Source organism: Kogia breviceps, chromosome 14 (assembly GCF_026419965.1).
Source record: "Kogia breviceps isolate mKogBre1 chromosome 14, mKogBre1 haplotype 1, whole genome shotgun sequence".
Classification (NCBI taxonomy): Eukaryota; Metazoa; Chordata; class Mammalia; order Artiodactyla; family Physeteridae; genus Kogia; species Kogia breviceps.
In genome coordinates, this window is record NC_081323.1 from 11,838,803 (window position 1) to 11,864,383 (window position 25,581).

At 49.3% G+C, this 25,581-nt stretch overlaps 1 protein-coding gene across 1 annotated transcript; it reads right to left on the bottom strand.

The window, feature by feature from the left end:
• Window positions 1–7,577: 7,577 nt before the first annotated feature.
• Window positions 7,578–25,294, bottom strand: LOC131740351 (somatomedin-B and thrombospondin type-1 domain-containing protein-like). Its single transcript, XM_059036084.2, has 5 exons — window positions 24,870–25,294; window positions 16,195–16,391; window positions 14,010–14,088; window positions 11,368–11,544; window positions 7,578–7,779 (listed from the first exon to the last, which is right to left on the bottom strand). Exons 1-5 carry the CDS (start codon window positions 25,292–25,294, stop codon window positions 7,662–7,664), a joined length of 996 nt encoding a protein of 331 aa, XP_058892067.1. The 3' UTR covers window positions 7,578–7,661.
• Between the last annotated feature and the right edge of the window lie 287 nt (window positions 25,295–25,581).

The window sequence follows — 25,581 nt, forward strand, 5'->3', positions numbered from 1 at the left end:
CCCAGTCATTCCTTTATGCAACAAATTATTATTGAGCACCTACCATGTGCCAGGCAATGGTGTAGGTACTGGGGGTACAGCAGTGACCAAGATAGACCAGGTCCTCTGGGATTCAGACAACAAAAAAGTTCTGGGAAGGAGATAATATAGCTGAATGTGTAGGAGTGGAGGGATCAGGGCAGAGACTACTTAGGGTGGTTGGGGAAGGCCTCTCTCACGGGTGACACTTGAGCTAGACCAGAATAAGCAGATAGTCATGCAAATACATAGGGAAAGAGTGTTCCAGGAAGAGAGTGCAGCATGTACAAAGGCCCTGAGGCAGGGATGAACTGGACTATTTAAGGAACAGAAGGCCCTTCCCTCAGAATGATGCTTATAATGTTAGGAAGGCAGCTCCAAGGTATGAACTCCAACACTGCAGGTTGAGGGAGAGAAAGTGAACATTGACAAGGGATGCTGCTCATGGTGGCAGGACGAAGATGACCTCATAGCCAGCTGCTGCAGGTCCAGCTTCCAGCTCTTGGAGGGCAGCCCTCAGACTTGGAGTCTGAGCCTCTGCACCAGGCAAGAAGAGTAAAAGAACAGAAATAATACAACATATTCTAGATGCTTTACATGGATTAACTAGTCTATTCTTCACATCCCTAAGGGAGAGTTTACCGTTCTCATCATCTCCATTTTATAGATGGAAAGCTAAGGCAAAGAGCTACTTGCCCAAGGTCAATGGCTGTTGGCTGGCAAAGCTGAAAACATACCTGGCTTCAAAGCCCATGACCCCAACCACCATCCCAGATGCTCCGTAAAAGAGCAAAGGGACTCAGTTCAGAGCCTCCAGGAGTGGTGGGGACAGTGGTGAACTAAAGCATGTGCCCTTTGTAGAGGGTACCGCTGCCCAGCTCCAGCCCATCTTTGGAGGCATGTGGGAATATAGACTCACTACGGCAAGACGTTCTAATTTTCCAAAGTACATCAGATTTTTATGTGAACTCTCCAAATTTTAAAATGTGGACTGAATTATTTTATTTTATTTTTAAATTTATTTATTTATTTATTTTTGGCTGCATTGGGTCTTCGTTGCTACATGCGCGGGCTTTCTCTAGTTGAGGCGAGCGGGGGCTACTCTTCGTTGTGGTGCGCGGGCTTCTCACTGCAGTGGCTTCTCTTGTTGTGGAGCATGGGCTCTAGGCACGCAGGCTTCAGTAGTTGTGGCACACAGGCTTAGTTGCTCCATGGCATATGGGATCTTCCCGGACCAGGGATCGAACCCATGTCCTCTGCACTGGCAGGCAAATTCTTAACCACTGCCCCACCAGGGAAGTCCCATGAATTGTTGATTTTAAATATCAAGCAGTCCAATAAAACATAGCATCACTCTAGATATCCAGGTGGGACCAGCAGGGACCAGTGCAAAATGATAACACAGGGCCCCTTGTTCAAAAATGATTAAGAATCTCAAGACAGGGACTTCCCTGGTGGCACAGTGGTTAAGAATTTGCCTGCCAGTGCAGGGGACATGGGTTTGAGCCCTGGTCCAGGAAGATCCCACATTCCATGGAGCAACTAAACCCGTGCACCACAACTACTGAGGCAGGACTCTAGAGCCCGTGAGCCACAACTACTGAGCTCACGCACCACAACTACTGAAGCCCGCGCTCCTAGAGCCCGTGCTCCACAACGAGAGAAGCCACCACAATGAGAAGCCCGTGCACCGCAACGAAGAGTAGCCCACACTCGCTGCAACTAGAGAAAGCCCGTGCGCAGCAACGAAGACCCAACACGGCCAAAAAGAAATTTAAAAATATATATATATTTAAAATTATAAATATATATAAATATCTCATGACAGCAACGATAGAGCAATAAGCCAAGTGCAGGGCCCTGTACAACCAGCCAAGTTACACATGTATGAAGCCAGCCCTGCCTCCAAGGTAGGCACTTCCTAAATATTTGTTGCATCAAATGGAAGACAGGGGAAAAGGAAGGAAAACAGACATGTATTTGGCCCCTTGATGTATCAGACACAGCTTTATATAATAGCTCACACTTATCAAGCAGTCACTACGTGCCAGGCACTGTGTTAATGCATTTAAACCTCACAGCAGCACTATATTATTATTCCCGCTTTCCAGATGAGGAAATTGGGGCTTAGGGAGGTGAAGTCCTCTGGTTATCGTTAATACTTGATCAGCCGCAGGGTGAGGAGGAACAAATGCGGGGAAGGAAAAGTAAGAGAGAGAGAGAAAGGCAAGAAGAAAAGAAGCCACCGCGGCGGGCCTGTCTCCCAAGCTGGGCTGCACTCAGGTCTCTGCCAAGAGCGAGTGGAATTTGGGGAGGCCGCCGCACCCCAGATCACAGTGCCATCCGCCCCAGCTTGGCTGCTCTCCAGCGATCCAATTACTAAATGCAGCCGCATTCTTTAAAAATGTCTTTCCTCTTATGTAATGCAATAGTGACAAACGCCAAACAGATGGTGCCGTGACAAGCTTTTTAAAAGTTGATCAGGAGCTCATCTTTCACGATTAATGTATGGGCATTTAAACGAGCTTCAGTCAGCCACAAAACGCCATCGAGAATCCGAGAATCCGTACGGGACAAATCGCTCGACGATTGGCCTTGCTTCACCTCCTCTCCGGCGGGGGGTTGATATGACAAGTGGTCACGTTGACTTGTGAGCAACAGTCAGAAGATACCTGGTTTGGACAGAGTGAAGAAATGCCTTGGGCCTCTCAAAGCCCCCAAAGCTGGAACCTTCCTCAATCTATTACCAAGACTTTTTTTCCCAAACTTTTATGTCGTCTTCGAGAGAGCGGACTGTTTCTCTCAGACGGAAACGGGTTAGTCACAAACAGTGTCAGATGCTGCCAGTGAGCTATTTTCCCTACCCCCACGCCCATCCATCTTCCTCAGTGTTCAGGGATGAGATCATTTCATTTGGAGCCAATTATAGATGGAGAACGCTGGGGATGTGCAAAGAAACCTCCTTGGAGCCCTTCCCTCCCACCAACACAGGCTGTACCCTGCCGGGATGAGCAGGAACAGGAGGCTGGATGTCCGGTCCCAAGTTCAATCTCAGGGTGTGTGAAGGCCACGCATTCCTAAGCCACAGAGCTTGGATCTGTCAAGCTAGGATGCTGGGCCGCTGGCTAAATGAAATCTTTTGGTCTCAGAAGCTCAGAGTTGGATGAGTCCAAGGAGCTCATCACTGTACAGATGGGGAAACTGGGGCTCAGAGAGGGCAAGGGGCTTGCTCAAGTTCACACAGCTGGTTGGTGGCAAAGCCAGAGAGCTGGACGGTAGCTCCTCCACCTCCCATGAGGAAGAAGTCTGTCGTCTGGGACCTGTCCAGCCCACTTCCTTGCTGCTGCTTCTGATAGCGGCACCCCGAGTTTTCCTAGGGGAATCATCCCTTCCCCTTGGTCCATGTGGTTAAAGTAGGACTAACCCCTCTCCTACCCCCAGGACTGACCCAGTCCCAGCCAATCAGAGCCCACTGCCCTCCCTACTGGTTCAGGGGTGAGCATGTACAATGAGCCAGGTCAATAAGCAGCAACCCCGGGACTTTAGTCAGAGCTACGGCCATTGGAAATGAGAAGCTGTCTTCCACTTGGTGTTACTAAACTGGGAGGAAGAAAACCTAGAGATGCTGACGGCCATCTATGCCACCACAAGATGCCTGCTAAGAAAAAAGCCAGACAGAGGAGAGCATGGCCAAAAGATAGCGATAAGACAGCTTCAACCTTGAAACCCCTGGATCTAGCCATACCCAGGAGATCTATCCTGAATATTTTAATTACATGTGTTATAGACATGTAATTATTGACATTAATTACATGTAATGTAATTTCCATTTTTGCTAAGGTTGGTTGAGTTCTGTCGTTTACCCCTCAGAGGTCCTTGACTTGAAGTGCTTAGGTGTGGGGCAGGGCTCCAGGAATAACACACTGCATGCTTCTCACCTCTGTCTCCAACACATTTCTGAACTTTTTTTTTTTTTTTGTATTGGCTGGATGGAGATACCTCCCCTTCCCCTAGCAGATTCCCTGACTCAGCACAAACTCCAGCTGAAACTGGGGGTAATGAGTCAAATCCATTTCACCTGCCTTTGCTAATCAAGCCCTGGCAGGTCCTCCAAGCAGCACGTGGCCTAAACAATAAGACATTTGCTCAGGGTGTTTTCCAGGAACTTGGAGTTGGCTGTGTCTAGTTCTAGCTGAGCCTGTTAAGACGGGACAGGACCATTGACCCTTCAAGTGGGTATTAGTGAGTGTTCCTCTGGTGAATTTTTGACGTCAGAGGGTCGAAAACTCCACCCTCAGATGGTGCTAAGTGCCTTCATTTTTTAACGTACAGAGGCCGGTAGCTTGGTTGCACCTGAGCAGAACAACAGTGACTGCACCTTTTTCCAGTCACCTTTCCCTACGCTCCCCATGCCTCAGACCGCCCTGCTGCTTTATTGTTTCTCCCATAAATACCCTGAGCTCCTCTGGGGAGGCAGATTTGAGACTTGTTCTCCTATTTCCTCGAGATTTGCAAACCTCGGAATCTCAGCGTTTTGGCTTTGCGGTGAGTCAGGCAAAATGAAGCTGGTTCGGTGACATGGCAACACACTCCAGGAGCACCCAAGGTAAATGTCCCATTTCACGGTACCCGTAACCCAGTGTTTCCCACCACAGCCTCTGCCTTCCTGTTCGGTCAAGAGCACAGGCTTTGGAGCCCAGTTCGAATCCCAGCTCCAGAATTTCCTGGTAGTGAGAACTCGTACAGGTCACTTGACTTTCCTAAGCCTCAGCTTTTCCTTCTGCAAATGGGAGAAAGATCATCCACCTTCCAGGATCCTTGAGGGGATTAAAACAGGCATCACTCCTTAGGGGCTGGGTTTTCAACGGTAGCTATGAGGGACTCCAAAAAGTTTATACTACCGAGCCTGGGCATCTCAGACACTTAGTCTGCTTGGGAAGACAGCAGCTAAACACACATAAGATAATTTCCATGTAAAAAGACCTCCTGCGGCCAAAACAAGTGTAGGGGCAGAGGCAGAGGAAGCCTGCTTCTAGGGAACCTGGCCTGGACGTGAAAATCGGGCAGCCCCCTCGCTGGCCTCCTGACCAGTCAGCACCTCTCTCCCCTGCATTGCCCCAGCTCCCCACCCCAGACAGACACACGCAGGTGCTGCTGAAATGCTTGCCCAGTGACTCATTCGCACTCCCAGAGAGCGGGAACAGACAGTGATTCCCAGGAGTGCCCAGAGTCCTGATTTAGGAAGGAGGATTGAGTAGCAGGAACATGTGGGCCAGTCCCGGCCCAGTCCCAAGGACAGCAGAAAGATATACCCCTCCCCCAACTCCATCCTCGGAGCTCCTGGGTCCAAAGGCTGGGAAAGCTGGGCCAGCACGCTCGCATGAGGAGCGGAAGTGAGCCAGGACTCCCCCATAGTTCTTTTTTTTTTTTTTTTTTTTTTTTTTTTTTTTTTTTTTTTGCGGTATGCGGGCCTCTCACTGCTGTGGCCTCTCCCGTTGCGGAGCACAGGCTCCGGACGCGCAGGCCCAGCGGCCATGGCTCACGGGCTCAGTCGCTCCGCGGCATGTGGGATCTTCCCGGACCAGGGCACGAACCCGTGTCTCCCGCATCGGCAGGCGGACTCTCAACCACTGCGCCACCAGGGAAGCCCCCCCCCATAGTTCTTTATTCACTATCACTGGGCTTCCCAAAGTGAGGGGCTCATAAATGAGATAGTTTTACACGAATTCAGGACAGGGCATTAAATAATTGACTACAAGATGAATGAACCTTGAAAACATTATGCTACGTGAAAGAAGCCAGACACAAAAGACCATTTGTATGATTCCATTTATATGAAATGTCCGGAGTAGGCAAATCCATAGAAACGGAAAGTAGACTAGTGGTTGCTTAGGGCTGTGGGGTCTGATGAATGAGCAGTAATGGCTAATGGGTACAAGGCTTCTTCTAGGGGGGCACAAAGAGTTGTAAAATTAGACCAAGTTATACGATCTTACGAATATACTAAAAAAGACTGAATTGTACACTTTGAGGGAATGGTATAATATTGTGAATTCTATCTCAATAAAGGTGTTAAAAATGCTTATTAATTACAGCTGACTCCCAAGGGGAGAAAATACTTGAAAATACTTTCAAGTCCCTTGTAATTCCTCTAGTTTGTCAAGGGCCTAGTCTCCATTAGATACTAGTGTCCCCTCACTCCCTCACACATGTGCTAATGTCTTTTTGTTTTTTGGGGTTTTTTTTTTTTGCGGTACGCAGGCCTCTCACTGTTGGGGCCCCTCCCGTTGCGGAGCACAGGCTCCGGACGCGCAGGCTCAGCGGCCATGGCTCACGGGCCCAGCCGCTCCGCGGCACGTGGGATCTTCCCGGACCGGGGCATGAACCCGCGTCCCCTGCATTGGCAGGCGGACTCCCAACCAGTGCGGCACCAGGGAAGCCCCGTGCTAATGTCTTGTTTGAATAACGAGAGAGCAGGCTTCACGCTCGGCTCCTTGGGCAACAATACCTCACCAGACTTGTTTTGTTTCCATTGTGTGTGGTTTTGTGATTGCCTTCTAATTATGGCAACTGATCATTCACCTATTCATTTCATTTATTCAACAAATATTTATTGAGCATTATGGAGTGCCAGACACTATTCTAGGCACAGGGGACACAGCAGGGAACAAGACAGACCAAAAACCTTGCCCTCCTGCAGCTGATGTACTGCTAGTGCAGAAAATCTTAGCAGTCGGTACAGCTCAGGGGTTTCAAATGCCCACTCTGCCCCTCACTGGCTTTGTGTCCTGGGGCAAGTAACTTAACCTCTCTGTGCCTCCGTTTCCGCCCATGTAAAATGGGGATAATAACTGCACCTAACTCAGGATCCAATGAGTCAGTATGTGTAAAGGGCCAGGACAGGACTTGGCACACTGTACCTACAGTACTTGTACCTTAATAAATGTTTCCTACTACTATTTATTTTCATTTCTAGTTGTGATTTTTTTAAAAAAACATTTCCTATTTATACACATATACGTAAGTATAAGCTTCCTTTAAAAAAAAATTTATTGGGCTTCCCTGGTGGCGCAGTGGTTGAGAGTCCGCCTGCCGATGCAGGGGACGCGGGTTCGTGCCCCGGTCCGGGAAGATCCCACATGCCGTGGGGCGGCTGGGCCCGTGAGCCATGGCCGCTGAGCCTGCGCGTCCGGAGCCTGTGCTCCTCAACGGGAGAGGCCACAACAGCGAGAGGCCCGCGTACCACACACACACACAAAAAAAAAAAAAAAAAAAAAAAAAATCTTAAAAAAAATTTATTTAAGTAAAAAAAAAGAAAAACAAAGGATGAAGTGGGGTGTCAAAAAGAAAAAGGTACAGGTAAGGAAAATAGGGCAAAATGGAGAAGGGTGTATTTAGGAGGTGAAATTTGGGAAGCCCTGAACTAGAGGGAGATGGCAGTAAGGCTGTGACTCAGCTGGCACCCAGTGGAAACATAAAGCTATTTTCAGTGTCAGCATAAGGACAAGGCTTGCTCCTTCAGTCTCAGATGTGCAGGTTTCTCCCCACTCCCTCGTCCTGGAGGATCCCAAGCCCTGGGGGTTTCCCTGCCACCCAGGGAGGCCTTGGAAAGAAGGGCTCTGGACAGACGCGGGTCACCACTGCTAGAGGAAGACGAGGCTGTGGACCTCGGGGCAGGAACAGTCCTGGAGCTGCCCAAGCCTCTCCCAGGTCCCTCGGCACCGGGGGTGGCCGGCTGCTTGCCACAGCGACAGCTGGTGCCTGCAAGACATGGGGCTGCTTCAGCGGCGTCATGAATCTCCTGGGCACCAGGGATATTTGCTTTCGGGGGCCCCTTCTCCATGCAAAAATATTTTAAATCAACGTTTACAACTGCATTATAAAAAGATAAATATAATCCGGGCTGGAGTCAGTATCAGATCTTCACTACTATGACATCTTATTTCTTCTGATTTTAAGAGTTTAAAATTAAAGCATTTTTGTGGAGCCTGAACGTGTGTGGGCACTGGGCCCTGTGTCTACTGTGCCTGATGAAGAAGTCGGGCTGGCCGCAGAACTGCTGACCCCAGAGGCCAGCCGGGGCAATCCAGACTTGGCTCTTAGGGTCTGATGACACTAAGACATCCTTAACCTCCCTGCGCCCCCCTTTCCCTCCTGTTGGGAGGCAACAGAGTGGAGTGATTAAGAAAGGTTTTGGAATGGTGGGATGGGGAGGTTCATGACCCGGGTCCTAGGAGCCTCTGGCTCTTCAGTGAATAACAGATAACTATAATCTCCGCCCCTCTGGAGTGTTGGGAGGGTTTGATGAGATGCTGTGTGCAGAGAAAGTAAAAATGATCATGACAATAATAGCTAACCATTTCAGCAACAAGAATGAACGATCCAGTGCTACAAGGCAGCCACGTGCACGGACCTTGCAAACCGCATGTCGAGCAAAGGAAGCCGAATTCTAAAAGGTACATCCTGTGCCACTTTATATATGTGAAGTTTGGGGGGAAACATTTAAACTGTAGTGTTTAGGGATCTGCACTGAGTTGAGTAAAGCTATAAAGAAAACTGTACAGAGGATTACCATAAAAGTCAGGATGGTGGTCTCCTCTATGGGGAGGGGAGGGGCTGTGGTTTGGGGCGGGACTGGGGGGCTAGCCAGGTTCTGTTCCTTGCCTGGGTGGTGACTACCCAGATATGTCCTCTTTGCAAACATTTATTAACCTGTTCCTATATGTTTTAGCCAATTCTCTTTAGGTATAATTCACGTCTTTTAAAAATGCAAATAATGGCAATAATAACACACGCAGATTGTCTTATGTGCCAGGCACTGTTCTAAGCTTCTAAGCACAGTGCCTAGCACCTAATAGGCACTTCACAAATGACAGCATTTAAAGTTACCATTGTTATTGCCATCCTCAGTGTACAAAATGGAATGAATGTCCCTTGTCTCAACAGGGCTTGTGAGGCTTGAGTGGAAGCTCACATCTAAAGCACCCACTTGGTGCCCAGCACACAGTAGGTGCATGACTATAGCAGGTGTTCTTTCTGCTTGTCCCAAACTCAGAGACACTTCTCATGCTAAATAAACCGTCCTAAAATCCCCAGCTGGCAGGCTAACCCTCCCCGGGGCTGGGCCCTTTGCATGCCTGCCCTCACCAGCTGCCCACGGAAAGTATCTGGCTGGCAGCTTGTCTCCATCCTCACTTTGATCCTCCTCCTCTGCCCAGTCCTGCCTGGTGAGCTCATGCCCCCAATCAGACCTTCCGTCACCTGTTCTGTGAGCCTGGCCTGGCTGGGGTGGGATCAGGGGAAGATGCCCCTGCCTGGCACACACCTGGCTCTGCTTTCCATCCCCACCCATGCCTGGTAGAGGCAGCAGTCCCTGCAACCCTCATCTCAGCCTCACCAAAGTGCCATGTTCCTGGAGTATTTGCATCCAAAAAGAGAAGTTTGGGATTAATCAGAGTTTTAGGGCTAGCAAGGCTTAGTCAAAGATGGATAAGTAAACTGAGGCTCTAATAAGTGAGCATCTAGTCCAAAGAATGAATCTCTAATGGTAGAATCTCAGGTCTAGGATGAGTAAGTGGTGGGGGGGAGAGGTTGGAGGAAGGTTGGTTGAGAGGGCCTCCCTATCGTCTGCCATTTATTTATTGGGCACCTACTATGTGCCAGGCTCATCACATTTATCACATGTCATTTTCACAAAGTACATATATTATTATACCCATTTTATAGGTTAAACATGACAAGAGCAGCTTTCACTACTAAGCATCTACGAGGAGCCAGGTGCTGTGCAAAGGGTTCAGGATCCTTCCCACCATCTGAGTGGTGGGGACTGTCAGGTTAGGAAGGGTTTGCCCAGAGTCATATCTAGTAAGGGCCAAAAGTGGGGTGTGAACCCAGATCTGTGCAGTCCCAATGCCTCTCGTTCAGATACATCTGTCCCTAACACTCCAACAGGCACTGGCATTCCCTGCTCTAGGTTTACAGTGAGCAGGGCTGCTCAATTTTAAAAGTCAGGAAACTAACGTCCTTAGAAATGGGAGAACTCCCTGGAGAGACCCCAGAGAGAGCTATTGTTCCTACAGTCTAATAATCCCTGCATGGAAAAGCACAGTCAGTGGGAAACAGTCTAGACTTGTCTTTAGAGCTTGGCCAAGGAGTCTGAGCAATTTAGGTTCAAAGCCTATTTCTGTCACTTGCTAGGTGTGTGCCCTCGGGCACCTCTTTGTGAATCAGTCTCCTCATCTAGAAGGAGAGGATCCTGAAAGTATCCACTTCGGGCTCTTGGAATGTTTCAAGGGCATCCTGTGTGTCAATGTGTCCTTAGCTCCTTCCACGCTCCCCCTTGCTCATTCGACGCCAGCTTCAATGGTGGCATGCTCCTGCCTCAGGGCTTTTGCACTTGCTGTTCCCTCTGCCTGGAATACCCTTCCCCCAAACCTCCACAGGTCTACCTCCCTCATTTCCTTCCGAACTCTGTTCAAATGTCACCTCCTTAGTGTCACCTTCCTTTAAAAAAAAAAAAAAAAATCCCCAGAACTTCCCCAATTCTGCTTTCTTTTCCTAACACTTATCTCCCATCTGACAAATTACAGATTGACTTGCCAAATATATGCCTCTTCACAGCAGAATGTGTCTCCATAAGAGAAGGACCACAGCTGCTTTGTTCACTGCATCTCCCCAGTACCCAAAGCATTGTCTGGCACATGCTCAGTAGTAAGTGCTCAACAAATATGTATTGAATGAATGAATGAATATAGAGCTTAGAATAATGCTTGGCACATAGTAGGCACTCAATAAAACTTTAGCTACTATTGTAATGCTAAGTGCTTTCCAAGACATCTGCCCTTGTGGGAGGAGTCTAGGGGGATGATAACAGCCAAATCTGGGTCAAATCCTGTGTGACCTTGACTAAGTCACAATGCCTCTCTGAGCCTCTGTTGCCCCATCTATAAAATGAGGGTAACCAAACTTGGCTTTTAAGGGAATTGTAAGGATTCAACAATGAAACCAGCTCCCTTTTCTTGAGTACTTTCTGGATGTCAGGAGCTATGCTAAGTCTTTAACTTGCACAATCTCACTTCACTTACATCATTGCCCCATGAGGAGGTCCTCTTATTATCTGCATTTTCAGATAGGGAAACTGAGGTTCAGAGAGGTTATGAGATCGCCCAAGGTCACACAGCTGGAAATGGCAGGAGCTGCTCCTCCTCAGACACTGGGATCAGAACCCTCCTGTGCCCTGCCCTGGCCAGGAAACAGGCTCCTGCTCCCCGGGCCCCTTCATCCCTCAGGCTGCAGAGAGGGCCCAGGCTCTACAGTTGCACTTCCCCATGCCCGAGTCCCACGGCTTACCCTCCGGCCCCTCCACCATCCCCATAGCAGCGCCGGCTCCTGGCATCCTGGGCAGGCCACTCACACCTCACACAAACTGTGTGGCCCTGGGTCAGATACCTTGTCCACTGGGCATGGGGCGCCCTCACCTGCTGGCAGCTCCCTGGAACGGGCCCCAGCCGGAACTGGACACAGTACCTGCAGCCACACAGGAAGACACCACCCCAAACACCTGTGAGCATTAATGGAGCACCTACTGTGTACCTAGCCCTATGTAGGCTCAGGTTGATACAATTTCTCCCTGCTACAGAAGAAACCTTTTGGGCAACTCAATCTGCATCCGTGAGCCTCAGCTCCTGCTTTTTAAAGTTAACATCATTGAGGGCTTCCATGGGCCAGTTCTTCAAACACCTTATCCAAAAGATTATATTGTTTACTTCTCATCTCTCTCCCCCGCAGTAATGTCAGCTCCACAAAGGCAGGAATTTGTATCTGTTTTGTTCACTGTTGTGTCCAAGTCCTAGACTAGGACCTGGCTGGACAAAAATTTGCCGAATCCTTTGGTCCAATGGAATAGGGAAACCCTGCAAGGTAGATCTCGGCCCCAGCTTACAGATTAGGAAACCGAGGAGCAGAAAGATAACTTGCCCAGAGTCACACAGCTAATAAGTGGTAGTGCCTAAAATGGAACCGCCTAAACCCAAAAGCCTCAATAAGCTCTCCACCACATTTTGTAAAAGATCCTATTTTACAGAAAAGGTTCACTGCAGGAATTATTTAAATAACTGTCCCATTCTGGAGTATCTGAATTAAGACCCAATTTGCTAAAATTTTACTTGGACCCAACTTTTTCTACAAGTAGCGGTAAATGGCACCCTCCTGCTGGAAGAGATGCAGCTTGCCAGGGACCCCGGGAGGTTATTGTGTGGGGCTGCTGCCCCCTGGTGGCTGCAGCCTCTGGGAAGCTCAAGGAGTGGACAGTTTTCTTCCAGGAACAGCCCAAAGCCAGCCCAGAGCCCTTTCCTCTCAGCTGCCCCAGAACGCCTCAGGAACCTGTCCTTGCCAGAACGCTGTGATAATTCGAATTTTCGTCTTCCCAAAGTTCTTTCTCTTGCCCTTTTGGTGGTTCAGTTGGGGAACTCTTGTCCTCACCCTACGTGGTCTTGGAAGGGCAATCAATCAGGATGCCTGGCCTGACTCCTCATACCTGCCCCTAGAGTGGACAGATGATTCAAGCTGACCAATCAGAGGTCCCATCATCTGGGTCACAGTGATTGGTTCAGGGATGGGCCTAGGATCCAAGCAGGACCAATCAACCTCCTCCAGAAATTACACAATGAGACTGGGAGGAAGGACCCCGTCAGCTGGGGCTGCTAAGCTGGGAAGATGTGGGGCTGCTCGTGGGCATCTTGGCTACCACGGGGAGAGAGGCTGCTTCAGAGTGAAGCCAGTATATGAAGGCAGAAAGTGGAGAGGGAGTCCTGATAATATTTGACCTCTTGGCTCCAGTTCATGCTTGAAGTAATATTATTTCAAAACTTCCCCCTCAGTTATATGAACCAATAATTCTCCTTGTCACCTGAGCCAGTTTGAGCTGAGTTTCTGTGCCTTACATTGAAAGGAATCCTAACAAATAGAGCTCTCCTCTCCATCTCCCTTAGCACTGCCTTAGTTCAGACCTTATTCTTTCAATGAATATTTGTTGAGTATCTATCATGTGCCAGGCACTGTCCCAGAAGCTTGACCTCATCACCACCATCAGCAACACACTGTCTGACTCCAGTCCCTGAAATCCACCCTTCAAAGGCACAGGGCTACCACCCTGGTCCAAACCACCTTCATTTCTCATGTGGACCATTGCTGTAGGCCCTGCATATTGGTCTCCCTGGTTCCCTCCTTGCCTCTCTGCGATCCATTCTCCAAATAGCATCCAAAGGGACCCTGTGAAAACCTAAGTCAGATCCTGTCATTCCTCTGCCCCAAACCCTCCTATACTCCATCTCATGCAGAGAAAGTACCCAACTTCCCACCACAGCCTATAGACCCTGTGTGATCTGACCACCCCCCTCTGCCCAGTATATCATATTTCCTACTCTCCCTCACTCTCCCTGAATTCCAGCCTGAACTACTTGCTGATCCCTGAACACCGGGCATGCCCTGCCTCAGGACTTTTGCACCTGCTATTCCCTTTGCCGGTCATGCTCTTCCCCCAGATAACCTCTTCAATATCTTAGTTCCTCTAAACAAGGCTGTCCCTGGCACACCCACCCTCTTCCCTGCTTCATTTCTTTCCATAGCACTTAGAACCACTTGACAGGCTATGTGCTTGTTTATTGTCTGCCTCCTGTGAGGCAGACTCCATGAGGACAAGTATTTCTGTCCTTTTTTCTTCCTTGCCGTAGCCCCAAGGCCTAACCCATATAAACAACGTAAACATACCTGTCGTAGAAACCATAAACACTGAGTGAATGAGCAAGTGAATGAAGTTGAATAGAGACCAATCATTAAGGACTCAAAGTTCATGTTCATGGGTTTACAAACAGGACAAGAAATGGGGAGATGTTAAAGCTATTAAAGCAAGAGAGAGACATGATGAAAGTCTAATCCCAGGAAAAGTGTTCACAGATTTGAGTTTGACTTTGTGTCCATTTGCTTCCACTTACCCTGTTGTCTCCTGCTTCTTGGGGACACCTCGCTTTTCTCGTTCTTTCCCGTAGCTGCCTGCGGTTATCAGAGCAGGGACTGTGAGCCAAGGAGAAAACAGAGTCAGGTGGCCCAGCAACCCCCCCAGGGCTATGACACCACAGGAAGCATGATTAGGTACTCCTGGTGTCAGAGTCATGTCTATGGTAGCCCTAAGGAGACTGCGGGGTCTTGTAACTGGGTAGATAGTCCCCACAAGTACCCCTTATGCAGTGATGGAGGCAGGATCATATTTATGTCTTAGATGCAGGGCCTAGCACTGTGGGTTGTATAGTGAGTCTCAATAAAAAGTTCCTCCAATGAATGATTTTGATGAATGAATAAGTGAGTGAGTGAGAAAAAAAGAGATGAGTTAATAACTGAATGGATGGATGGGTGGCTGAAATGATATAAGAAAGGAAGAATGGACGGGTGATGAGTAAATGGGAAGATGGGAGGATGGAAAAAAGGAGAGACAGAGATGATAGAAGAGATGATGAGTGGAAAGAAGGATGGATGAAAACATGATAGGTAGATGGACAGATGAAGGGATAAAAGAACCAGACGGATAGGTGAATGAATAGGTGGGAAAATGTAAGGATGGGAGAAAAGGGGGACAGAGGTATGGACAGATAAATGAATTAATAAAATTATCTTGTTGGGCCAACTTCCAAGCCTCTTCCTCCCTGGAGGAGACAGAGAACACAGAGGAGAATTGAGGGTCAGTCCATGAGAGGCTGGTGATTCCTTAGGGGGAAAAAGAGCCAAAAGAAGTCCCTATCCCTGCCCATTCCCTGAGTGATGGGGCTGAATCAAAGATATGGTGTTGAACTAATTAATGCTTGTGATCTAGAGAAGGTAACACACTTAATACACAACTTCCCTTTTCTCTTCTCTTCCAACATCCAGTGATGCTTTTGGCGTAGCCTAGAGCAGTGAGGAGAGCCCCAGAGAAGCCCAGATTTTGGTTCCAGCTCTCCCTCTTATAGCTGAGTGATCTTGGTCCCTTCTGAGGCTCAGTCTCCTCATCAGCAAAATGAGTATAATACTAGAACCTATATCATACAGTTATCGTCAGCGTTAAATAAAATGATGCAGGATGAGCCATGTATCTTGGGCAGGTGTTGTGCCTCCCTGAGCCTTGGTGTCCCCTTCTGTAAAATGCATATTAACACTGTCCTCACAGGTCAAGTAATGTGGCCACGTGCATGGCAGATAGTAGGGGCAGTCAGGAAAATCTTCCTGGAGAAAACTGACATCTACACAGGAAACGATGAACCAGGCAAGTTAGATGTGGGTGGCAAAGGAGAGGGAGGAGGATTTCAGGCAGAGGAAATGACATTCCCTCTTTCATCACCTCACTGCCACCATCCTGGTCCAGACATGTTCCTCTCTTGCCTGCACCACTGCAGTCACCTCTTCCCTGGCCTCCCCGCTGCCCTCTGACCCCTTTCAGTCTGCTGTCCCCACAGTGGTCAGAATGATCCCTTAAAATGTAGACAGAAGAAGGAAGATGAGGTCACAGGAGGTAAGAGTCAGAGCACTTGAGCTTGTAGACCATGATGAGGAGTTTGGGCTTCATGAGGGTGCGGGGTACCTATTGGAGAATTTAAAACAGAAGGGTGACACTGCAGTAAGGTTTGGTGAAACTAAGGACATTTGCTGAAACTAAGGGGAAAGAGGCCTTTTCTTCCAGCTGCTAGGCTGGTTGCAGGGAAGCCTGGAGCTATCAAAGACCATTACATGGGGAATGCCTACCTGAGAATGAGGCCAACTCATTAGAAAACAGAGCTGAGAGATGGAAAGAGGTTCCTGGCCACATTGCTTGAGCTCCTGGATCCAGCCATGCCTGAATGCAGACCCTGGGATCTTAGTTACATGAGCCACACAGTTTTGCTCAGGTCAGTTTAAAATGGGTTTCCCATCATCTTCATTTAAACAAAGCCCTGACTGATTCACAATGGGAGATGAGTAGAAAGAAGACTTCGACATGTCTAGAGGAAGTCAGAGCTTCTTACCTCATTCAGAGGGTGAGGAGGGGGATGAGGGAAAAGGAAGACAAAGTCCCACCCTAAACTCAGACCCCACATGGAAACTTATGGAGGGCCCTGCGGTCCGGCCAGGCTGTTCCCTCTGACAGCCCCCCCCGGGGCCACCCCAACTCACGCAAGGACTGTTGGCACTCCACCCCCTGGTGGCTCCAGTACTCCACGCAGCCAGCCCGCTCCTCCAATGGGGGGCAGGGAGCACCCCCGTTCCTTGGCTCCTGCAGGACATGCCTTTGGCGGAGGCGGTAAGAGACCTGGCAGGGCTTGACACAGCGACTCCAGCCGCTCCACTCTGCCACGACGCAGGAGACCGCTGGAAGAGAAGGTGGCGTCTCCAAGGACAACTGCTATGGCATTTGGGCAGCGGCCAGGTCTTGTCCACCTTCCCCACAGGCCAAACCCCCCAAAACACCACAGTGAGCACCAGAACGTCTGCAAACCTGAATCCATATGTGCCTGAAAAGTTTCTCTATGAGAAATTTGTATACGTCTACCTAAACTTAGCATTCCACATTTTATTTACCCATGATCCTGTTGGCGATCATTCCAGTGGTTTCCATCACCCACTCCTCCAATTAACATTTCCTAGGCACTTATGGCAACTGATTTCACCTCCCTGTGCCTCAGTTTCTTCCACTGTCAAATGGGTATAAGAATCGTATTCACCTGATAGTGTGGCCTTGAGGATTCAACCAGATGTGACATATAAAGCGTTCACTCCTGGCACACAACAAGTGCTCAGTCAACACTAGCTATTCCTCTGCAGCAGTGAGACGAACCACGAGTACACTAGCAACAACGTGGATGGAAAGAAGCCTCCTGCAGAAGCTATTTCTGGTGTGATACTATTTCGATACAGTCTTACAAACTGCAAGAGAGTGCTATATAGTGTTTAAGAATTCATATAGGTAATATGCATTACATATATGATACTATATATGTATATATCACATATATATGCTATTGTATTGATATATATATACCTAAGTATATATATGTCAATCTTCACTATTCACAGATTTGGTATTTGTGAATGTACCTATTTGCTAAAACTTGATTTGTAACCCCCAAACCAATACTTGAGGCACTTTTGTAGTCATGCACAGACGTACGCAGAACAGCAAAAAAAATTTTGAGTCACCCAACGTGCACATTTACAGCTGAGGTCAAACAAGGCCCCGATCTGCCTTCTTGGGTGGAGGGAGCCAGTGGCGGTGTGGTGCGGTTCAAGGAGCTCCAGCTCCGGCACCAGGAGGACGGGGTTTGAATTCCAGCTCTGACACCTGTTAGTGGGGCAGTCTCGGGCCAGTCACTTACCACCTCTGAATCTTGTTCTTCCCTTTTTTTTTAAAAGAGAATCTACGAGAATGAGTTGTTTTTAGGATTTACGATTATAAGCTGTGTGAGATAGGGATGTACATATTTCCCCTAGGAGCAATGGTTCAGTACTTGTCAATTCAGTGGTCATGGGGGTTTTATAGACTATAACTACCGTCCGTCATGAGAACTGACTGTATATATTTTATATACATTGAATATATATGTGTGTGTGTGTGTGTATATATATATATATATATATATATATATATATACACATATATATATATATACACACACACACACCCCTCCGCAGGAATTATAAATACCAAATTCAGCATAGCAGTTACCTCTGAGGAGAAAGGGAAGGAATGCAGAAGCTCCAGTGGTATTCATCTAGGCTTATTTCTTAGCTTTTCATGAGGGCTTATTATATTGTTCTCTCCACATTGGGCTAGGTCTGAAGTATTTCATCATTAAAAAAGAAGGAAGTTGCTGGCTGTCCATGTCCATGAGATGCTCCCTGTGCTACCACAGTCAGGGGTCCAGTGAGTAGGTATTTTCTGATGATGTGGCCTTTGAGACCTTCAGCTTCTTCACCCAAGTCCACAGTCCCAGACCAGGACTGGGCCAAACCAGACAGGGAAGGCCATCTGGCCCAAACGTGGGATCTTCGGACTTTCCCCAGGGAGAGGATTTCTTGACAAGAAATTGTCAAGCCATGGACTTCCCTGGTGGTCCAGTGGATAAGACTGCATGCTCCAAATGCAGGCGGCCCGGGTTTGATCCCTGGTCGGGGGCTAAATCCCGCATGCATGCCGCAACTAAGTCCGCATGCTGCAACTAAGAGCTCTCATGCCACAACTAGAAGATCCCGTGTGCCACAACTAAGACGCAGTGCAGCCAAACTAAATAAATAAGTATTAAAAAAAAAAGAAAGAAAGAAATTGTCAAGCCTTTTTTGACAGGCCTTGACAGTCACTCTCTCTCTCTCTCTCTCTCTCTCTCTCTCTCTCTCTCTCTCTCTCTCTCTCTCTCTCTCTCTCTCTCTCTCTCTCACACACACACACACACACACACAGGGCACTACTGCTGTCAGAATTAGTTCACTCCACTCAACCCACAAACATTTACTGAGCATCTCCTGTGAATTGGGCACTGTCCTAAGTGCTGGAGACACCGTGGGGAAAAAGAAAGACCAGGTCTGTCCTCATGACAAACATTCACCAGCTATGAGACATATCCTAGTTCAGCAACTTGAAAATGCGAAGAAAATAAAAGTGTACATTCTTGAACTGAGGGAAGGAGGCGATTGTGTTGTAAAAACAGACAGTGTTGCTTCTGGCACCTCAGGAAGTCACATACTCCTTGCATGGCTCTCAACTCTGAGCAGAGTTGAAATGCTCAGGGGAAGGAGGGAAGGAGGAAATAAAGCACAACAGCCTAACAATCATCTATTGCTTTCAACACCCACCTAATAACGATGTCAATTATGTCACTGCTGCTGGACCAGACAAGTCAAGTCCTGGACTTCATGTAATCTTCACAACAACTTTAGGGTCCTTCTTTGTGCCCTATGCCCCCCGGGGAAGCCTGTGCATCAGAGAGGCCCCCTGGCCACTGATTGAGTTTGGCCAGTGAGGCACCCATGGGGAGGAGAGTGCAGCCCAGGTGTTTATTGGCCCTCCACCCACCTCACCCTCAGTCCTGCATGGAGGGGCCCCTCAGCCATGGATCCTGCCCTCACCAGGCTCCTATAACACCACTTTCATCTGCCCGCACCACTGCGAATGGAACCCTTGTCAAATTATGTTCCATTCAACTCTTCTGGGCGTACCACCTGTCACTCGCCAGAACCCCAACTCCTACATACATACATATATATGTATTTGCGCTATTGTCAACTCCATCTCACAGAAGAGGCAAGTGGAGCTTAAGGAGACTGAATATCTGAGTCAAGCCAAGACACTGGAGTCACACAAGCTTGGATTCCAACTATAGTCTCACAGAATTGGTGCAATGACAGATGTGAAGCACTAGGAAGATAGTAAACACTCAATACAACAGGGGACTCTCTGCATCTATTCAACAACTATTTAGGGCCTACTATATGCCAAGCACTGGCCCGGGTGCCGGGAACACAGAGGAGCAAAGCAGAAAAAGCCCCTGCCCTGGAGGAGCTGACATTCAGTAGGGGAAACAGACAAGAAACAATACAATATATGAGGTAATTTCAACTAGCGATCCATGCTCTGAGAAAATCCAAAAAAGGATAAGAGTGGCAGGTGCAGGGCGATAAGAAACTGTTTTAGACAGAGGGGTCAAGGAGGGCCTCCATGACAAAGGACATCTGAGGAGGTAAGGGAGGGAGCTGTGTAGGTATCGGAGGGGAAGTGTTCCAGGCAGAGGGAACAGGCAGTGCAAAGGGCCGGAGGCAGAGTCCAGGTTAGATGCTGGAGGGACAGTGAGGAGGCCAGTGTGGCTAGAGCATAAAAAGCAGGAAGGAAAGTGGCAGGAAGTGATGTCAGAGAGAGGCGGGCAGTGATAGCATGCAGGGCCTTGATGACTATTGTAAGGAACTTGGACTTTATTCAAAGCATGAAGAAAAGCCACTGCCAAGTTCTGAGCAGAGGAGTGACATTATCACTATTAAGGTTTTAATAGGATGTCTCTAGCTGCCAGGTGGGGGGGTCAGGGCAGAATCAGGGAAACCAATAAAACAGGTACTTCAGTTGTCCAGGTGAGAGTATAATCTACAATAGAAAAATCTGCTAGTGGGAACTTCTCTGGTGGTGCAGTGGTTAAGACTCTGTGCTCCCAATGCAGGGGGCCTGGGTTCAATCCCTGGTCAAGGAACTAGATCCCACATGCATGCTGTAACTAAGCAGCCCACCTGCTGCAACTAAGGAGCTAGCAAGCCACAACTAAGACCAGGTGCAACCTGCTCTTAGTTAATAAATAAATAAATATTTTTTAAAAAGAAAAGAAAAAAATCTACTAGAAAAAGTGAGTTTAGTGTCACTTAGTGTTCACAGAGTGGCTGGACAACTGACAAGGAGATGGCAGACCAGATTCAGGCACTGGCTGGGCAGTCGGACCAAGAGAATTTCCAAAGTCCAACCATGGTCCCCTGCCAGGCAGGTGAGAAATTTTGCAGAAAATTAGGCAGATGCCACCCTACGCATATTCTTTCCATGTCGCTGGCATCTGTGATATCACCAAGCAGCACGCACGGCTGACACCCCCAGGGAACTGTCATCACACCTCACCTAGACCCAGGGTCACAACCTCGGTACCTTCATGTGATTATTCATATCTTGTCAGCCTCTTCAACTAGAATGTCAGCTCTGTGGAGGCAGGGGCCTTGTTCCCTGCTGAATTCCAGGACCAAACACAGTGCCTGACACATAGGGACCTAGTAAGTAACGAGTCAGTGAATTCTGAACGAGCAAATTGTGCCTTAGCAACCACAAAGGAAATGTGACCGCAAGTTGGCATTCCAGAGAGGTACCACCAGATGGCAGTGTTTCTCAAAACAAAGGCCATCCCACCTTTTTCTGAGTAAAGGAGAAATTCTAGCTTATCAGTGCAGCTGAAAAAGAGGGAGATGCGAGGAGCTTTTAAGGTTGCTCTTCCAGCCCTGGAGACCCAGATAACATCATGTCAGCAGAGCCTGCTGGAGCCAGGCTGAATTTCCCACAGTCCCCTTGGACCCCTCTGCCCTGCCGCCAACAGGCCCAGGCTCAGCAGGAAATACTTTTCTGGACAATGCAAACCCAACCTTTTTCTCTGAACCTCACTGCCCAGCCCCCTGGCCGTCCATCCTCCTCACTGTCTAGCAAAAGGATTTTTCTGGAATGCAGTTCTGACCTGTCACCTGAAATCTTTTACTGGTTTCCATCTCCTGTTGAGGTGTTTTCACAAAAGTTCTTTTGTAAACACTAGTGGCTAAAAATGTGTTTCCCCAGTGCATCCACAGTCACCCCCTGCCTCCTTCTCCTCCTGTTTGATGTCTCAGCACACTTTTACTTCGAGTTCCCTGAAATGCAGGGTCTGCTACAGCTCAGAAGTGGGCAGCTGTCATTTCTGCCCTCCCAGCCTCCTTACCCCCATCTTCCGGTAACACCGCCTCAGTTTCCTTTTGAGGAAGCAACCCTCCCCACTCTCAGTCCACATAGTTTGGGTAGGTCTGACCTCACCTTCTCATTCCTGGGATTGGGTACATATGTGACCCAGACATGACCAGTTGACATATTCCTTCTCCCTAGGCTCAGTGATTTATTGGATTGTGAATGAGCATGCAACCCAAACTGGGCCTAAGAGAACCATCCCTAGGAGTTTGGCTGGAATAACTAGGAAAAGGATCTCTCATTCCACTAGGGACACCAGTTTGGAGCTACTAGGTACTATCTTTATAAACACTTGGTGACAGCATGCCTGAGATTGAAACTAACACAAGCAGAGCTGAGAGGTGGAAAGAGAGTCCCAATGCCATCCTTGGAGTCCCTGGATCCAGCCATGCCTGAAGTCAGAATCCATGGATTGTTTTTCAGTTACCTGTCCCAACACATCCCCTTATTAGCTTAAGTAATACGAGTTGTGTCACAACCCTCAGAGTACTGACTAGCACAATGAACACATAAGTCCATAAGTAGGGACTTTGACCCCTACAGGGTTGAAGTAAGAATTAAGGAGCATAAAATACTTGAAAACATTCAGTAAGGAACTTGAAAAACATGAAGTAATGGTGTCCATCATTTAAGGTTTTACTAGCCGCTCCAGACCCACCCTCTTCCTGACCCCACCCCATCCTCACCAATCATTTCCAGGCCTCCTCTTGCTCTAACTGGGCAAGCCACCCTGTCTCCCAAAAATAGAATATAAGCTTGAGGGGGACCAGAGTCCCATCTTTCTGGCCCCCACTGGTCCCAGCTGAGCTGGGCACATAGCAGGTGGCCAGCAACGTAATTGAACTGAAGGTGGGCAAGGTCAAGGGCTCCTGTTTCACCTGAGGGCTCGAGCTTCCCTCCTGCGACAGGCGTAAGTCCTCCCACCCTCAAGCAACCATATGGTATTGTGATCTGGAGCCAGACTGCTAGGGTTCAAATCCTAGATCTCCTGCCTAATAGCTGGGCAAGTCAGAGCAGCTCGCTACCCCTCCATGTCTCCATGCCTCATCTGTAAAATGGGCGTGATAACACTGTCAATTCCATCGGGCTGTTATGAGGCTTAAAGGAGACAATTTATTTAAAGCACCTAAAACAGTACCTCCCCAGAAGGTAATAAGTACTCAGTAAATGTTAGTGGTTTGTTTTTTTGTTTGTTTGTGTTTAAGCCATGCTCAACACCTCCCTCTACCACAATCAATTCCTGAAGTTAGTCAACTTTAGCACCTAAATCCCTCATGAAAAAACATATCTTGCCTCCTAACTGGTCCCCATGTCCCCTTCTGCTCTGCTCCCCTGGGAGTTGGAAAAGTGAACTTTTCCCAGGTCTATTCATAAGACCTCAGCTCTGCCCAGCCTAGACAAGGGGGCAGATCCTAGACCTACTGCCTTTTTGACACCTTCCCAAAGGAGCAAAACAAAGAGGTGGGCAAAGCTTTGAGGCTGCTGGGCCCACCAGCCCAAGCTCTTTATGTAATGGGAACCCCCGGGGAGCTGATAACATTGTGTGATTCTGTCAGCGTGGACCAAACCGTGGGAAAGTATCACTGATCCATCTGCCTGGTTCCCTTCCTGGTTCCCCACTCCTGCCCGGTGACAGGGAAGCAAGCCCCTGTGGGTGCAGCTGAAGCCCCAAGAACCTCAGCCTTACGCTCTGAATGACCCCACAGCTGCACGCACGCTCTGCACGGAAAGCAGATGAGTACAAAAGCATTCCCAAGAGAGCCCTTCTGCAAGTTTAATCTGGGGGAGTCTCATCTGCTATGATTTGGGAAGACAGCACATCCAAAATTACTTTTTCCTCTCTGCTACCTGAACTTCCACCATTCGCCACTCAAAGTTGTGAGAAGCAGCAAGGGGCCAGAAGAAAGGGGAACGCCAGGTCCAAATCCTACTGGATCGCCTTGGCTGGCCAAAGCCCACTCCTCTCTGAGCCACGCTCTTCCCATCTGCTGAGCAGGGACATTGTTATAGACCAGAGCCCCAGAGCGCTGTGAGGCAGTAATCAGGTTGGATGAGACACCCAGCCCACAGAGTAGGTTGGTGATCAATAAATGTTGGATCCCTTCAATTTTGAAATTTTTTTAAAGCTGCCCTCATTTAAATATAAGTTCCTGAAGGAAGCTCCACTGATATCTCCAGGTAGAGGGGTCCAATCAATCACTCTTCTCCCTGACAAAGGAAAGTTAGATCCTATCCGCTTGACAAGGTGACAGAATTTAGATTTTTGTGCCCAATGGGTGTGAAAAGGTTATTCCTGGAATTTAAAAAGGATGGAGTCCTCCCCACTGGGGGCTCAACAAAAGTGGAGCCTAATTTCAAAGCCTGGTGGATACCGCTCTGGCTGGGGTCTCTATAGGGAATGACCTAGACCCTGGTCCGGTGGCCACGGCCAGCGCTGGGACCAGTGCCCGGGCTTTACTTGCCCAGGGATCAGTACATCCCATCCCAACCCCCTCACACCTCCCCCACCATTCACCTAAGTTTTAACCTGTTCCCCCCCACACACACCCAGTTCTTCGGCCCCTCCGGACCACCCAGCCCGTTTCCTCTCTCTGCTCTCAGTGTCTGTCCCTCCACTTCAAACCCTCTCCAGGCTTCAGCCTCTCTCTCGGCTTCTCAACACCCCCTCCACCTGCCTTGTGGCCTCCCTGCCCGCGATGTGGTGCGTGGTCCCGCCCCCCGCGCTCCCTATGCCGCAAGCCCTTCCACCAGCTAAGGTTGCTAGATAAAATGCAGGACGGCCAGTTAGATTTGAATTTCAGAAAAATAATAAGTTTTAATATAAGTATGGCCCGTGCAATATTGAGGACACACGTATACTTTAAAAGTATTTGTTATTTAACTGAAATTTAAGTTTAACTGGGCATCTTGGATTTTTATTTGCTAAATCTGGCAAGCGCCAACCCAAGCGCCCTCTGCGCCTTCTGCAACCCCTCCACGCCTCACGAGCCCTGATGATCGCATACGCCCCCTCCTCCCTCTTACCCCTTCCAGCCGCATGCGCCCTCCTTAGCGAGTGCGCCCCTTGCTCTCTCTCGCACCCTCCTCTCTCGCACCCCTCAGTGCCCGCACGAGCCTATTTCTGTTGGGGGCCCTGCGTCCCTCACCCGAGTGCCTGGCTCGCGCGCCTCTTCCACGAGCCCTCCATCCTCGCGCGGTCCTCCCAAGTCCCGCGCGAGGGGAGGACTCTCGCACCCTCTCCTCCCAAACGACCCTCTACTCTCCTCGCATCCGTCTCCATTCCGCCCCCTCCCCCAGACTCGCGCACCGGCGTCCATGGCCCGAGCATCTTTCTCCTCGCGCCCCTTTCCAGCCCCACGCTTTGCCTGGTGTCCTGAGCGTCCCCGTCCCCCTTGCTCCTGCGCCCCTCCAGCTCCAGAACCCCCTCCGAGGGCTGCTTCCTCTCTTCCATGTACGTTCGCACCCCGATACCCTGCTCCCCTCCGCGCTGGGAGCTCCGCCCATGCCACGTGCTCCCGGGGGCGCACCTGGGCAGGCCCGCGCGTAGTCGGGGCAGCAGTCCCGAACCTCTCTGCACGCCTGATCGCAGAAGCAGCGAGGGGGCCCGCGGGCCGCGCAGGTCGGGTCACGGCCCGGGCAGCAGCGGCCCAGCGCGGCGCAGCCCTGCCGGGACCAGAGCGTGCCCAACCGTCCCCGTGCACAGGACACCGCGGCCACGGCAGCCAGAGCAAGCGCCAGCGGCAGGATGGGCGCCGCGCCGCGAGGGGCCATAGCCGGGCTACGGCTGGGGACCGAAGGCCGACCGGGACCGACCCTAAGCGGCCCGCCCCACGGGGCGGAGGCTCCTGGCCCGACCCCTCCCCAGACCCACCTCCTACCTGTCACGGAACTGTTATCCACCCCCATTCTTCCTATCCAAACTTCGCGCAGCTTGAGGTGGTGAAATATCAAGATAATAGTAATAATAACCGCAGCAACTTTGCAGCGTTTCCCATTGCCCCCAGGTTCCAGGGAGTTAGAAGCGATACAGAGGTTCATCAAAACAACGCATTATAATA